This window comes from Salmo trutta, chromosome 25 (assembly GCF_901001165.1).
Source record: "Salmo trutta chromosome 25, fSalTru1.1, whole genome shotgun sequence".
Classification (NCBI taxonomy): Eukaryota; Metazoa; Chordata; class Actinopteri; order Salmoniformes; family Salmonidae; genus Salmo; species Salmo trutta.
The window spans coordinates 26020434-26036863 of record NC_042981.1 but is presented as its reverse complement, the minus strand read 5'-3'; the positions used below and the strand labels follow the sequence as shown (position 1 = coordinate 26036863).

Genomic DNA, 16430 nt, shown 5'->3' with positions numbered 1-16430 from the left:
TGGTTTGGTGGGTTGTTCTGTAACGTTCGGCGTCTGGTGACGAGGAAGCGGACCAAAACGCAGCTGGGAGCGAATACATGTTTATTCAACGAACTAGAATTAAACATGTACACAAAATCAAGAAAAATGCCGATACGTTACTTGCTCAAAAACAAAGAGACAACAACCCACAAACATCGTGGGGGGAAAGGAACTTAAATGTGATTCCCAATCAGACATAACTAGCCACAGCTGTCTGATTGGAAATCACCCCCGAGCCCAACATAGAAATAAACCACAAAGAAAGGCTATAACAAAACATAGAAAATAAACCATAGAAATACCACACCCTGACCAAAATAGCAGAGTTCCCCTGGTCAGGGCGTGACATATAGCCCAACGGTTTAGTCAAGTATTATTTATTTTTTATTGGTTGGCCAATAGGGGTCAATACCATCGTATGTGATATACACTGAACAAAAATATAAACGCAACATGCAACAATTTCAAAAAGTTTACTGAGTTACAGTTAATAAATTAATTAATTAGGCCCTAATTTATGGATTTCACAGTTGATCAGGCTGTTGATTGTGGCATGTTGTCCCACTCCTCTTCAATGGCTGTGCGAAATTGATGGATATTGGTGGGAACTGGAACACGCTGTTGTACATGTCGATCCAGAGTATCCCAAATATGCTCAATGGGGGACATGTCTAGTGAGTATGCAGGCTATACTCACTAGACATGTCACCCATTGAGCATATTTGGGATACTCTGGATCGACATGTACAACAGCGTGTTCCAGTTCCAGCTTCCAGGAAGTGTGTAGAGATCCTTGCAACATGGGGCCGTGCATTATCATGCTGAAACATGAAGTGACTGCGGCAGATGAATGGCACGACAATGGGCCTCTGGAACTCGTCACGGTATCGCTGTGCATTCAAATTGACATTGATAAAACGCAGTTGTGTTTTACCACGCCATACACACTGTCTGCCATCTGCCCGGTACAATTGAAACCGGGATTAATCCGTGAAGAACACACTTCTCTAGCATGCCAGTGGCCATCGAAGGTGAGCATTTGCCTAGTGAAGTCGGTTACGACGCCGAACTGCAGTCAGGCCAAGACCCTGGTGAGGACGGTTTCTTACAGTTTGTGCAGAAGTTCTTCAGTTGTGTAAACCCACAGTTTCATCAACTGTCCGGGTGGCTGGTCTCAGATGATCTTACAGGTGGAGAGAAGCCATGTGTGGATGTCCTGGGCTGGCGTGGTCTGTGGTTGTACGACCAAATTCTATAAAACGACGTTGTATGTGATATACATGACGGCTTATGGTTGAGAAATTAACATTCAATTCTCTGGCAACAGCTCTGGTGGACATTCCTGCAGTGAGTATGCAAATTGCCCGTTCCCTCAAAACTTTAAACATCTGTAGCATTGTGTTATGTGACAAAACTGCACCTTTTAGAGTGGCCTTTTAGGTGCATCTGTGTAATGATCATGCTGTTTAATCAGCTTCTTGATATGCCACACCTGTCAGGTGGATGGATTATCTTGGCAAAGGAGAAATGCTCACTAACACGGAGGTAAACAAATTGGTGGCACAACATTTTAGAGAAATAAGCTTTTTGTGCATATGGAACATTTCTGTGATCTTTTATTTCAGCTCATTAAACATGGGACCAAAACTTTACATGTTGTGTTTATATTTTTGTTCAGTGTACAGTACCAGTCAAAAGTTTGGACACACCTACTCATTCCAGGGTTTTTCTTTATTTGTACTATTTTCTACATTGTAGAATAGTAGTGAAGACATCAAAACTATGAAATAACACATTTGGAATCATGTAATAACCAAAAAAGGGTTAAACAAATCAAAATATATTTGATATTCTTCAAAGTAGCTACCCTTTGCACACTCTTGGCATTCTCTCAACCAGCCTCATGAGGTAGTCACTTTGAATTATTTTCCAACAGTCTTAAAGGAGTTCCCACATATGCTGAGCACTTGTTAGCTGCTTTTCCTTCACTCTGCTGTCCAACTCATCCCAAACCATCTTAATTGGGTTGATGTCGGGTGATTGTGGAGGCCAGGTCATCTGATGCAGCACTCTCCTTCTTGGTCAAAAAGCCCTTACACAGCCTGCACAACATTTTAGAGAAATAAGCTTTTGTGCGTATGGAACATCTCTGGGATCTTTTATTTCAGCTCATGAAACATGGGACCAACACATGATGCATTTATATTTTTGTTTAGTATATATCGTGATGATGAATTATGGGTACATAATCACCATAGGACAAAGGTTGGCGTCACCCAACCCTATAGCTTACTGTTGACGAGTTACGAAAACAGCTCCACTGTTTGATTGGTAAAATATATTTCTGTTCTGATTTCGGATTTGAATAGCAGACAAGTAGAGGAAGATTTCAAATGCTCTAACTTTTTGCCTAAGTTGTTGGGAAAGTGGTCAAAGTAGCTGATTTGTGTCAAAAATTGCATTGTTTACAGTGAATGGAATGTTGGAAGTCATGTGACTGTCTAATAAATGGGGAATACTTTAGAATGTTGAAAAAAGTCCCATTTAAGTGAAGATGGGGGAAAAAAATTACAAAAAGCTTAATAGCTTAAAAAGTATAAAATATATCAAAAGTATGTAAGCACACTATTCCAGACCAGTCTGTACGTTTAAAGTTTGAATTACGTTTCTGGCTTAAACGGTGTAGGAGGGATGGAGTGCTCATAATAACTAGCCTATAAGTCAGAAGTATGGCAGGGATTTAGAATGAGATGTTTACGATCGCAAGTCCCATTAATAATTTGTTCAGCATCCAATTCCCTTTTATTAGGCTTAGCGCTAGATAGCAGGCTTTGCTTTCACATTGGTACTGCACAGTAAACAATTGGTATAGGCCTATAGCCTATTTCACAGAGTGAGTCATGGGTGAGTTTCTGTCAAGCTCTCTGGTTTGTAGAGACCTTGGGGATTACTGTCCTGCCCAGCCACCATGAACACAGGATGTTGAACCAAAACGTACAGTAGGTACCGTGGCACGCAGCCAAACCCTGATCACTGATACAGGCCTGTATGATTTCTGCTTCTGATATTCAACAAGCTGATGCAATATTCCTCACTCTTCAGATTTGTAGTCAGATTATGTTCTACATTTTTAGGTAGAGGCAGAGTGAACTAGTTTGAGCCTGACCCGGTTAGACCACTAAAGTCATCGACACTGGCTCAAACCATGCCCCAAGCCAGCATGATCAAACATGTATCCAAACCTGTATGTCTTTGCTTCAACAGCTTATTCAAACCAAAGAACATCCAACTGGTCAATTTTATCATTGGGTATTTGACTGTATGAACTTGTAATGTTTAGAGGCAAATAAAGGAGAATGAATCACTGTTAAACAAACCCCATCAGACAGGTGATGACATAGGCCTATTCCTAACACCTTATTCCAGTCCATAGATGGGTTAACTGACAACGTCACGAGATCGATGCACACCATCAACGGGGCAGAAGACTGTGAGTTGCTGTGATTCTGGATGGCCAGATAGCTACCAACAATGACAAGAAACTGACCTGTGGGGAATTGTAAGTATACTGCTCCAAAAAATAAAGGGAACACTAAAATAACACATCCTAGATCTGAATGAAATAAATAATCTTATTAAATACTTTTTTCTTTACATAGTTGAATGTGCTGACAACAAAAATCACACAAAAATAATCAATGGAAATCCAATTTCTCAACCCATGGAGGTCTGGATTTGGAGTCACAGTCAAAATTAATGTGGAAAACCACACTACAGGCTGATCCAACTTTGATGTAATGTCCTTAAAACAAGTCAAAATGAGGCTCAGTAGTGTGTGTGGCCTCCACGTGCCTGTATGACCTCCCTACAACGCCTGGGCATGCTCCTGATGAGGTGGCGGATAGGTCTCCGGAGGGATCTCCTCCCAGACCTGGACTAAAACATCCGCCAACTCCTGGACAGTCTGTGGTGCAACGTGGCGTTGGTGGATGGAGCGAGACATGATGTCCCAGATGTGCTCAATTGGATTCAGGTCTGGGGAATGGACGGGCCAGTCCATAGCATCAATGCCTTCCTCTTGCAGGAACTGCTGACACACTCCAGCCACATGAGGTCTAGCATTGTCTTGCATTAGGAGGAACCCAGGGCCAACCGCACCAGCATATGGTCTCACAAGGGGTCTGAGGATCTCATCTCGGTACCTAATGGCAGTCAGGCTACCTCTGGCGAGCACATGGAGGGCTGTGCGGCCCCCCAAAGAAATGCCACCCTGACCCACCGCCAAACCGGTCATGCTGGAGGATGTTGCAGGCAGCAGAACGTTCTCCACGGCGTCTCCAGACTCTGTCACGTCTGTCACGTGCTCAGTGTGAACCTGCTTTCATCTGTGAAGAGCACAGGGCGCCAGTGGCGAATTTGCCAATCTTGGTGTTCTCTGGCAAATGCCAAACGTCCTGCACGGTGTTGGGCTGTAAGCACAACCCCCACCTGTGGACGTCGGGCCCTCATACCACCCTCATGGAGTCTGTTTCTGACCGCTTGAGCAGCACATGCACATTTGTGGCCTGCTGGAGGTCATTTTGCAGGGCTCTGGCAGTGCTTCTCCTGCTCCACCTTGCACAAAGGCGGAGGTAGCGGTCCTGCTGCTGGGTTGATGCCCTCCTACGGCCTCCTCCACGTCTCCTGATGTACTGGCCTGTCTCCTGGTAGCGCCTCCATGCTCTGGACACTACGCTGACAGACACAGCAAACCTTCTTGCCGCAGCTCCCATTGATGTGCCATCCTGGATGAGCTGCACTACCTGAGCCACTTGTGTGGGTTGTAGACTCCGTCTCATGCTACCACTAGAGTGAAAGCACCGCCAGCATTCAAAAGTGACCAAAATATCAGCCAGGAAGCATAGGAACTGAGAAGTGGTCTGTGGTCCCCACCTGCAGAACCACTCCTTTATTGGGGGTGTCTTGCTAATTGCCTATAATTTCCACCTGTTGTCTATTCCATTTGCACAACAGCATGTGGAATTTATTGTCAATCAGTGTTGCTTCCTAAGTGGACAGTTTGATTTCACAGAAGTGTGATTGACTTGGAGTTACATTGTGTTGTTTAAGTGTTCCATTTATTTTTTTGAGCAGTGTATTTCGTTTCAGCTAGTTTAATCTTGTTCTTGATACCTGTCTTGTTCTGAGGTGTTTGACTGATTTCATGTCAATGCTAATATGACTAAAATTCACTAGCTAGCTAACCAACAACGGTAACAATGTATTTGAGAAATGATGTATGTTATCAACAAGCTAAGCCAAACCAGTCTGTTTTGCCCCATAGTTGCGCACGCATCACTTTTGTTGCTAAACAACCAACCCGTCTATAGTGAAAGCTCAGAGAATACAAGCTATTATGCTCACAACTCTCACTGACTGAATGAAAGGAACTGGTTATTGTTCAATGAAAATAAAGTATCCACATAGTCCTGTGTGGCTCCTTCTCTGTATATTTTATAAAGAGATTCATAGGCTATTAGTCATGCATTTTAATGTGGAGATTCTATTCTATTCTCCATTTTAAATCTTAAAATCACTCACTCTCATTCACAGGTAAGGAAAAGGCAGACCAACCAACCCCATCTCTCTCCTACAATAAGCATGGCTGCAATAGAAAATGACAGCCAGTTGGAAAGGCAAGGAGGAGGAATAAGGGACACCATTTTCTCTCCTCGTCAGGCAATACTAATGCACACCATGATGGAGAAAAAGGCAGATGAAGGCTGTGCCTTTCTTTCCCAGTCGCTGCAAGGTGCCCTGGCAGCCGATGGACGAGACTGATGTAATTAGGATGGGTGTGGCCTGGTTGCCATGGAGACAGTCCGTCAGTGCCATCCGGATGCTCCTAACAGCCTCGCACACAGAAATAGCTCAAAGTCTCTGACATGAAAACAGCTACCCCACAGAGCCATCATACTGGGATGTCGATAACAATGACACACCTTGGTCCAACATAGAGTTTCACCTTAACACACACACACACACAAAACACACACAGACACAGACACACAACAGACGTCTCACAGCATGTATGTATACATTCATCATCATAAACGGCGTCGTCTCACAGCATGTATGTACACATTCATCATCATAAACAGCGTCGTCTCACACCCACCCACCCTCTTTTTCCCCTTTGTCTCACACGGCAGACAGAGAGCGTGATCAGGGCGTGTCTGCTATGAGACAGAGGGGGGCGTGGGGGGGGGTAAACAGCTAAGCCTGATCACCCAGGCCCCGACTAACACACACCTTAGATACCACCACAACCATACATGCAACATCCCCCTTTCACACACACACACAACTAGAGCTTTGCACTCGCAGCATAAATAGGCTACATGTGCACCTTATACATACACACAAATCAGATCACCACTCACAGCCTAGATACACACACTCCTAACACACAGACACAGATAATCCATTCCTTACTTAGATGTACGTGTATTTTGGGTATGTTGTGAAACTGTTAGATATTACTTGTTAGATATTACTGCACTGTCGGAGCTAGAAACACAAGCATTTCACTACACCCGCAATAACATCTGCTAAACATGTGTATGTGACCAATAAAATGTGATTTGATTTACACAATAAACACAGCAAACACATCAGTACCCTGGCCTTTCCAGCTGCTCCAGGAGCACTCCTTCTTGGTACCGTCTGCAGTGGCCTGCATGCTGATGATCAATCTCCCTGATTTTCCTTTCTCTTAGTCTTCTCCGTTTTCTTCTAGCTCTTCCTCTTCTTGTGCCACTGATTCACTCACTCATCTCACAAAGGCATGAATAGTTGGAATGATGAGATGCAGAGATGAGAGGGAGGGAGTCAAGGTTTCCAAGGTACTGCTGGCTCGCGGAAAAAACAGAATGATGCTGTGGAGCAGTGTTAGCGAGAACAGGAGGAGGAGAGGGGGGGGTGATCGAATTGTAAACGCCACACCACAGTCGCTACTGCAGCAAATCATCCATGCAATGATTTAGTGCGGGGGGGTAGGCATCCCTTCACAATAAAAGTCCTCATGCTTATCCTGATTCTCAGAGCAGACTAGGTGGTGGGCTGGGGGATTGGTAGTGAAAGAGTTAACCAACATGCCATTTGATTAAGCTCAGTCGGAAGCAGGCAGGTGCACTGTCATATTTCCTAGCCCACCCCTCATGCTTCCGTTTTTGTGGCTAGTTTTATCATGATCAATATTGTATAGAAGATAATTTACGGATAAGGTGCCAGATTGAAATTACAATTGAAACAAATCTGACATCATCCTTCACAGCATTGAGACTGTGGGTAAAAGGTTTTGTGTTAAGACTGAGGATTCTATAGGCTACTGCTGGGGAAGGGACCTAGCGTAGCTAAGGAATAATCTAGCAAATAGTCAACTCCTCTGCCCTTTGTTCTACGCTTTGTACAAAATAATGTTTAAGCTTGCGGTCAACATGACACAAATACCGTAGTTATTTTCAATATGTCTCACTAATTATTGAGCAGCTTAAGTGCTCGTCTTTTTAATAATTAATAAATATACACACTGTAGCCTACAGTAATAGCCCTCAAAGGTTTACTGCTTTAAGGCTGTGGTTCAGTTTGTGCTTTAGGTCCCACCAGGATGCATTAGCAATGCAAATGACCTGACAAAGCTCTAGGGCGTTTCCATGACAGCGTCGCCTGAAAATATTTAGGATATCTCAGATTGTTCTGGCAATTCTCACAAATAAACTTCATTAGGAGGAAGGATGTTTGACATGCTTTTTACATTTGTATCACAAACCATTTTTGAGTGGCCATTTTAGGTCCTTTTTAGACCTATACATGCCTCCTGTAAGACCCTATGATCTGTGAACCGTACATGATACAGACATCACCTTGACGTCATTATACTCCTTATAGTGTGATCTAAAATATGGAGTACATCTTGATTCTGAAATATCATTTTTCACATTCATTTATTCAACATTAAAAATATGAATATGAATATCTGAAAAGTACCCTTTCTGATTTTGTTAATTTTAAGACATTGTTTGGAACGATATACTCTACAAGTACATCACATTTCCAGAGTGGGCTCTCTGCTACATTGTATGACCACCACCAACACAGTGAATGGGAAATGGAATTCAAAGGGTGATTTGCTGAATGAGTAATCGTAGAGGAGGGCTGTGACTTCATGAAAACTTAGATCACAGAGGCCTATAATAACTCATAAAATCAATCATAACATCTCGCATGCATCCCACATCTCAATACCACGTAAACAACAGATTTGGTCTTGCCCACATTAAGTACACTTTTTAAACCAACCAGGGATTTTTGTAAGGCAACAAAGTCAGATTGCAGCTCTAACAACACCTGGTCTACAGTTGGGGCAATGACAAGTAATTAGCTATAATGTAAATTTCTATGTATAAAATGGGTCATATCATTAAAATTACCAGAGAGCCCACTCTGGAAATTTGACGTGTTTGAAGAGTATATTGCTACAAACAACATAATATTTTTTGAATGTGAAACATTTGAATTTCAGAATCTAGATATACTCCAAATTTGAGACAACACTATAAGGAGTATAAGTACACCAAGATGTTGTATCATGTACGGTTCATGTACGGTCTAAAAAGGGCCCAAAATTGACACTTTCATCATGATTAAAAAATAAATAAATTGTGATACAAATGTACAAACCATGTCAAACATTCATCCTCCCAATGAAGTTACTATGTGAGAATTGCCAGAACAATCTGATAGGAAAAGTATTTTCGGGCTACGATGGCATGGCATTGCCACAGTGATGCATGTAGGCATGTAAGGAGCTGAGTGCAACACAGACAGTACCACGTCTAAACAGTGTCTGTGTGCTTGGATAGAGAATAACAATATCATCGGGATTTTGAATGTTAACATTGACCCCTCTATTTCAGTGACATTGGTACAGTCAGTGCACAGACAGCCTTGTCGACATCCCCCTCACATTTTCTGCTCGCTGCAGCCTTGAGAAAGCTCTCTACCACGGCAACAGCCAATGGGCAAAAAATATATGAGCCTGTGCTGTGCGCTCCCCCTTGGACGGTGTTGCCATGGCAACTGCTGCGGAGCTGCACAGGCCGTGGTATATAATGTCTGCTCTGCTTGTCTTCACTCTCCAGCGTACACACGGACCTCTGTTATAGTCTATGGTGCCCTGCACCACCTAGTGGTGGAGGAATATCAACTTCATCAAATGGGTTGACCTGCTTTTAGAGATTCGAGAACCTTCTTCTGTTGTCTGTTTGTAAACACCAGGAGAGGGGAGGGACTTCGACTTTTCCTCAAGCACATCAGATGTTTTCATTTCTCTTTATTCTCCCCATCTGAATAAAGAATGTCAGTTACATACTATAGGTGGATATTGTGCTGTGGAACCATAAGATAATAAGTGAACTGTGATATTTTTGTCACTGCATCTATCTGCACACCTCCTAAGCGTAAATTGATGTGTGTGCGCACCAGATTTGACATCAAAGGATTACATAAACCCACTATTTACAACAAGGATGAAAAAGAAGCAAACAGAAGAAAGACAAATAAGTGCCACACACAGAGAACTCTCTGGCTCAATGTGGTGCAAAGTGGTCTCTGGCGTGATCTGTGATGATGTCTGTCTGAATGAGTTAGAAGACAGATGGCCTGTTTGGGATGTGGGAGTGAGAGAGTCAGGGCTGTTTCAAAACAATTCTATACATATCCAATGGGAGTGAGGGATTAGTTGATATCTTTAATGATGTAGAGGCTCAGCCTCTGTTGATTGTCATCATAAAAATGCTGGCCTCAGACATGTTTTGTAACTATAGCCTACCACCAGAGGGAAGCAGATCTTAAAATCATGCAGCAGCTCAAAATCCAAGATGCTCACACCCACCACAGCACAGAGAGAACAGAGATTGCCGTCTCATAGCAACCCTTTTTATTTCCAACCTTGTCACCACAGCCGAGATAACAACACTCTTTGACCTTCCATGCTATCTCTTCTGATGCATCACACACTCAGGGCAGTAAAAACAGTGCATGGACAACCTGCTGTATTAGAGGGATTCCATTGTCATAGCAACAGCCTGGTAAAAGACATGCGGTTACTAGTGTTAAAAAACGGCAAAACACACATTCTCCACTGACAAACAAATGCACCGACAGATACCGTACTACCTGTTCCATAAGATGGTAGATACATTTCTGGAATGTTGTGATGATATATAATGCAAAGGCAACACAACTGCAACAAGGAAAGATATAAAGATAACACGGCTTCAAGGAGGGATAATAGTGTAGTGGTTTGCCGTTTATCACCACAGATTGTATGTTGGAATGCAGGCTATAAGAGTTAATGGGCAGCACTATTCCAAAAATAAATAGGCTACAGAATACCAAATAAAATTCTGTATCAACAGATGAGGACAAGTTGATGAATTCCAGGACTTACCTTTCTGTTTGTCAAAGCCCTCCATAAAGACTGGCACAACAGGTTTGGTCAGGTCTCCCTTCCCCTCAGTGATGTGCTTGTCATCCAGGAGGGGCCTCTCAGACCTCACCTCCGGGGGCACGGCAGCCGTGGGGGGCTTGGGCTTGGTGGGGCAATCCTCTTCCATCTTCATGGGGCTCTTGCTCTTGTCATTGGATGATTTCATCATGGAGCTCGTGACAGGCTCGGCTGGAACCACCTCTGGGGCAGGGTGGGCGGGAGGAGCAGCAGTGGGGATCAGAGGTGAAGGGGTGTTGACCCCCTGTTTGGGGCCGGACCCCTCTCTCTTGGGGCTCTCCTCATTGGCAGACTCGATGAAGAGCTCACTGTCCAGCTCAGCCTCCCTCTCCTCCCTCAGGATGCTGTAGGATATGGGCCCCTTAGCGCTGGGGGGATTGTCGAAGGGGTTCCCAGTCTGGCTGAAACCTTTTTTGCTGCTGGGAGGCTGCTCAAAGGGGTTGTTACTGGACTTGGTGATGGGTGGGCTCTGCAGGGGAGGATCCTCAGAGACCAGCTCTATCTCAGAGTCCCCCGACTCTGCACTACTGCCATCCTGCTCCCTGGTCTTGGTGGAGCCTGGGGTTGGCTTGCTGCTGGGGACAGCCTTGAACAGTTCTTGGGACGGAGATTCTTTCTCTGCACAGAGAGAGAGAGAGAGAGAGAGAGAGAGAAAGTCAGGGAATTAGAGCATTAATAAGAAACACTGAATTAATCTTTAAAATGTTTTTGTCCTTTTATGATGTGTTGTAAACCTTAAAACCTTACATTTTTACCAAACTTGAAATATTGTATTTCAAATCATAGCCAAACCATAGTCCAAGACCATAGACCATGTTGATGGTGAACTCTCTAACTGACTAGAACACAGTAGGAGAGTGTGGGCGATAGCTACCTGTTGGGGATGCATTGGGGGAGGAGTTGGGACTGTCGTCCTCTGGCTCAGAGAGTGTAACCGTGGGAACGCCCTGCAGGCCCAGGCTGAGGATGTTGTCAGACACATTGACCTGCGGGGGGGTGGGTTTGGCGGAAGCAGGCGGGTGGGACTCGGTCAGGGTGATCTTCACAGGGCTAGCGGTCTGAGGGGTGCCCAGGTTACGGTAGGAGCGGTAGTCAGACAGCTCCTCATCCTCAGAAGGCTCCTCTACGTAAGGGAAGGAGTGCGAGTCAAGCGCCGGGCCCAGGTTCTCTTCCTCTTCCTCCTCCTCGAGTTCTGCAGGGCTCTTATCCATGTAGCCTCCCAGGGAGTCCAAGCTAGACAGCCCAGTGTCTACTAGGCTATGCAGGGGCCCCTGGCTCTGGTGCTGGTTGTGGACGTCATCACCATGGCTGATATCCATGTAGTTGTAGGCCTCGGTCTTCGACTCGGAGCCCCCCAGCAGGGACTTGGGCATCTCATCAACCAGGTCAGTGATCGTCTTGGTGTTGGAGGAACCAAAGATGCTGTAGGAGTCGAAGGTGTCCTGGGAGGAGGGGCCAGAGGAGAGCTTCAGATCCTCAGACAGGTAAGAGGCATCCTGGCCTGAGGGATGGCTCTGATTGGACAGGAGTGAGGTGTACAGGTCACCATCATCACTCATGGGCTTCCGGAAAAGGTCAGACGAGGCGTCACCTAGAAGGAGAGGATGGACAGTGGATTTAATCACAGACCTCAATTGGATAAGGCAAACTTAAACGTATGGAAAAGTGGATAGATGAAATAGGCAGAAGATAGCATCACAGGCAACATAACATGTCATTGATATATTTCAGTCAACAGTGAACTGGGGCAAATATGACAATGCTGCGTTAGAGCTGAAATTCTTCAAAACACGTTCCAATCAAGTTGCAATGTTGAATTGACAATAATAACAGGATTATGTTAGATATGTGTACTTCAGGCCTGATAGTGGAGATGTTTGGGATCGTAGGGAGAGTATGGGAATCAGCTGGGAGATCTGATGGCGGTGCAGATCAGTGATGCAGCACTAACAGAGGGCACTTGTGCCCCGAGCCATATAAAGGGGGATTGTTCAAACCCCAAAACTCATCCTGCCAGCTATAAATCCTCAGACTGAGGTGCGGGGGATGGGTTCTGTATTCAAATAAAATAAAATTGTATTTGTCACATGCACTGAATACAACAGGTGTAGACTTTACCGTGAAATGCTTACCAATGTTTACGCTGCTGTGCGTTTTTGTTGCCGTTTTTACTTTGCTACCTGACGGTTTTTACTTTTTCATTACCGTATATTTTTACTTTTTCCCTCACTCAACTTTTTTTTTTTTTCCTTCAACTTTCCTACCCCGGAGGTTTTATCTGGACATGGTTCGTCAGGACTTCAAACAGCCGAAGCTAAGTAACATTAACATGATGCCTTCTAATTGCAGTCGTTGTACTCATAATATACAGGAGAACGATCGTCTTACGGCAAGGATAGCTGTGCTGCAAGCCCAGCTTCAGACGCAATCGTTAGGCAAGGGTCATTTCAGTGTAGGAAAGGATGAAACAGCGTCTGTGCCACCAGCAAGTACAGATAGTAACGTTAGTATAAACCCCCTCGCACGGTCCCCGCAGCCGGACATCTTTCTCATGGCTTCTGGAGGGAAACGCTGTAGGAATGCTCAACCGGTGTCGCTTATTCAGCCGACAGAAACTTTCAACCGGTTCTCCCCATTAAGCGAGTCGGAGTCGGAGGCCGAGACTTCTCTGGTCTCTGCTCCTCCCGTTGTGGGGTCTGAGACGCCGACGGCTCCCACCATTAGCTCTGACAAATTGAAAACCCTAGTCATTGGCGACTCCATTACCCGCAGTATTAGACTTAAAACTAATCATCCAGCGATCATACACTGTTTACCAGGGGGCAGGGCTACCGACGTTAAGGCTAATCTAAAGACGGTGCTGGCTAAAGCTAAAACTGGCGAGTGTAGAGAATATAGAGATATTGTTATCCACGTCGGCACCAACGATGTTAGGATGAAACAGTCAGAGGTCACCAAGCGCAACATAGCTTCAGCGTGTAAATCAGCTAGAAAGATGTGTCGGCATCGAGTAATTGTCTCTGGCCCCCTCCCAGTTAGGGGGAGTGATGAGCTCTACAGCAGAGTCTCACAACTCAATCGCTGGATGAAAACTGTTTTCTGCCCCTCCCAAAAGATAGAATTTGTAGATAACTGGCCCTCTTTCTGGGATTCACCCACAAACAGGACCAAGCCTGGCCTGCTGAGGAGTGACGGACTCCATCCTAGCTGGAGGGGTGCTCTCATCTTATCTACGAACATAGACAGGGCTCTAACTCCTCTAGCTCCACAATGAAATAGGGTGCAGGCCAGGCAACAGGCTGTTAGCCAGCCTGCCAGCTTAGTGGAGTCTGCCACTAGCACAGTTAGCGTAGTCAGCTCAGCTTTCCCCATTGAGACCGTGTCTGTGCCTCGATCTTGGTTGGGCAAAATTAAAAATGGCGGTGTTCGCTTCAGTAATCTTACTAGTATAAAGACCTCCTCCATTCCTGCCATTATTGAAAGAGATTGTGATACTTCACATCTCAAAATTGGGTTACTTAATGTTAGATCCCTCACTTCCAAGGCAGTTATAGTCAATGAACTAATCACTGATCATAATCTTGATGTGATTGGCCTGACTGAAACATGGCTTAAGCCTGATGAATTTACTGTGTTAAATGAGGCCTCACCCCCTGGTTACACTAGTGACCAAACCCCCCGTGCATCCGGCAAAGGCGGAGGTGTTGCTAACATTTACGATAGCAAATTTCAATTTACAAAAAAAAAACTGACGTTTTCGTCTTTTGAGCTTCTAGTCATGAAATCTATGCAGCCTACTCAATCACTTTTTATAGCTACTGTTTACAGGCCTCCTGGGCCATATGCAGTGTTCCTTACTGAGTTCCCTGAATTCCTATCGGATCTTGTAGTCATAGCAGATAATATTCTAATTTTTGGTGACTTTAACATTCATATGGAAAAGTCCACAGACCCACTCCAAAAGGCTTTCGGAGCCATCATCGACTCAGTGGGTTTTGTCCAACATGTCTCTGGACCTACTCACTGCCACAGTCATACTCTGGACCTAGTTTTGTCCCATGGAATAAATGTTGTGGATCTTAATGTTTTTCCTCATAATCCTGGATTATCGGACCACCATTTTATTGCGTTTACAATTGCAACAAATAATCTGCTCAGACCCCAACCAAGGAAGATTAAAAGTCGTGCTATAAATTCTCAGACAACCCAAAGATTCCTTGATGCCCTTCCAGACTCCCTCTGCCTACCCAAGGACGTCAGAGGACAAGAATCAGTTAACCACCTAACCGAGGAACTCAATTCAACCTTGCGCAATACCCTAGATGCAGTTGCACCCCTAAAAATTAAAAACATCTGTCATAAGAAACTAGCTCCCTGGTATACAGAAAATACACGAGCTCTGAAGCAAGCTTCCAGAAAATTGGAACGGAAATGGCGCCACACTAAACTGGAAGTCTTCCGACTAGCTTGGAAAGACAGTACCGCGCAGTATCGAAGAGCCCTCACTGCTGCACGATCATCCTATTTTTCCAACTTAATTGAGGAAAATAAGAACAATCCGAAATTTCTTTTTGACACTGTCGCAAAGCTAACTAAAAAGCAGCATTCGCAAATGGAGGATGGCTTTCACTTCAGCAGTAATAAATTTATGAACTTCTTTGAGGAAAAGATCATGATCATTAGAAAGCAAATTACAGACTCCTCTTTAAATCTGGGTATTCCTCCAGGGCTTCATTGTCCAGAGTCTGCACAACTCTGCCAGGACCTAGGATCAAGGGAGATACTAAAGTGTTTTAGTACTATATCTCTTGACATAATGATGAAAATAATCATGGCCTCCAAACCCTCAAGCTGCATACTGGACCCTATTCCAACTAAACTACTGAAAGAGCTGCTTCCTGTGCTTGGCCCTCCTATGTTGAACATAATAAACGGCTCTCTATCCACCGGATGTGTACCAAGCTCACTAAAAGTGGCAGTAATAAAGCCTCTCTTGAAAAAGCCGAATCTTGACCCAGAAATTATAAAAAACTATCGGCCTATATCGAATCTTCCATTCCTCTCAAAAATTTTAGAAAAAGTTGTTGCGCAGCAACTCACTGCCTTCCTGAAGACAAACAATGTATACGAAACGCTTCAGTCTGGTTGTAGACCCCATCATAGCACTGAGACTGCACTTGTGAAGGTGGTAAATGACCTTTTAATGACGTCAGACCGAGGCTCTGCATCTGTCCTCATGCTCCTAGATCTTAGTGCCGCTTTTGATACCATCGATCACCACATTCTTTTGGAGAGATTGGAAACCCAAATTGGTCTACATGGACAAGTTCTGGCCTGGTTTAGATCTTATCTGTCGGAAAGATATCAGTTTGTCTCTGTGAATGGTTCGTCCTCTGACAAATCAATTGTAAATTTCGGTGTTCCTCAAGGTTCCGTTCTAGGACCACTATTGTTTTCACTATATATTTTACCTCTTGGGGATGTCATTCGAAAACATAATGTTAAATTTCACTGCTATGCGGACGACACACAGCTGTACATTTCAATGAAACATGGTGAAGCCCCAAAATTGCCCTCGCTAGAAGCCTGTGTTTCAGACATAAGGAAGTGGATGGCTGCAAATTTTCTACTTTTAAACTCGGACAAAACAGAGATGCTTGTCCTAGGTCCCAAGAAACAAAGAGATCTTCTGTTGAATCTGACAATTAATCTGGATGGTTGTACAGTCGTCTCAAATAAAACTGTGAAGGACCTCGGCGTTACTCTGGACCCTGATCTCTCTTTTGAAGAACATATCAAGATTGCTTCAAGGACAGCTTTTTTCCATCTACGTAACATTGCAAAAATCTGAAACTTTCTG

General features: G+C 44.3%; 1 protein-coding gene across 2 annotated transcripts in view; it reads right to left on the bottom strand.

The window, feature by feature from the left end:
* rtn1a (reticulon 1a) overlaps positions 1-16430 on the bottom strand; it is a 51826-nt gene that overhangs the window by 13704 nt on the left and 21692 nt on the right. Inside the window, exons 2-3 of one of the 2 annotated variants that reach the window (XM_029713387.1) lie at positions 11445-12161; positions 10514-11188 (exon numbers count right to left, since the gene is read on the bottom strand). In XM_029713387.1, coding sequence (XP_029569247.1) covers positions 10514-11188; positions 11445-12161 — 1392 coding nt within the window. Of the gene's footprint in view, positions 1-6681; positions 6999-10513; positions 11189-11444; positions 12162-16430 lie in introns of those variants that run through there. The other variant, XM_029713388.1, reaches the window with a different exon arrangement.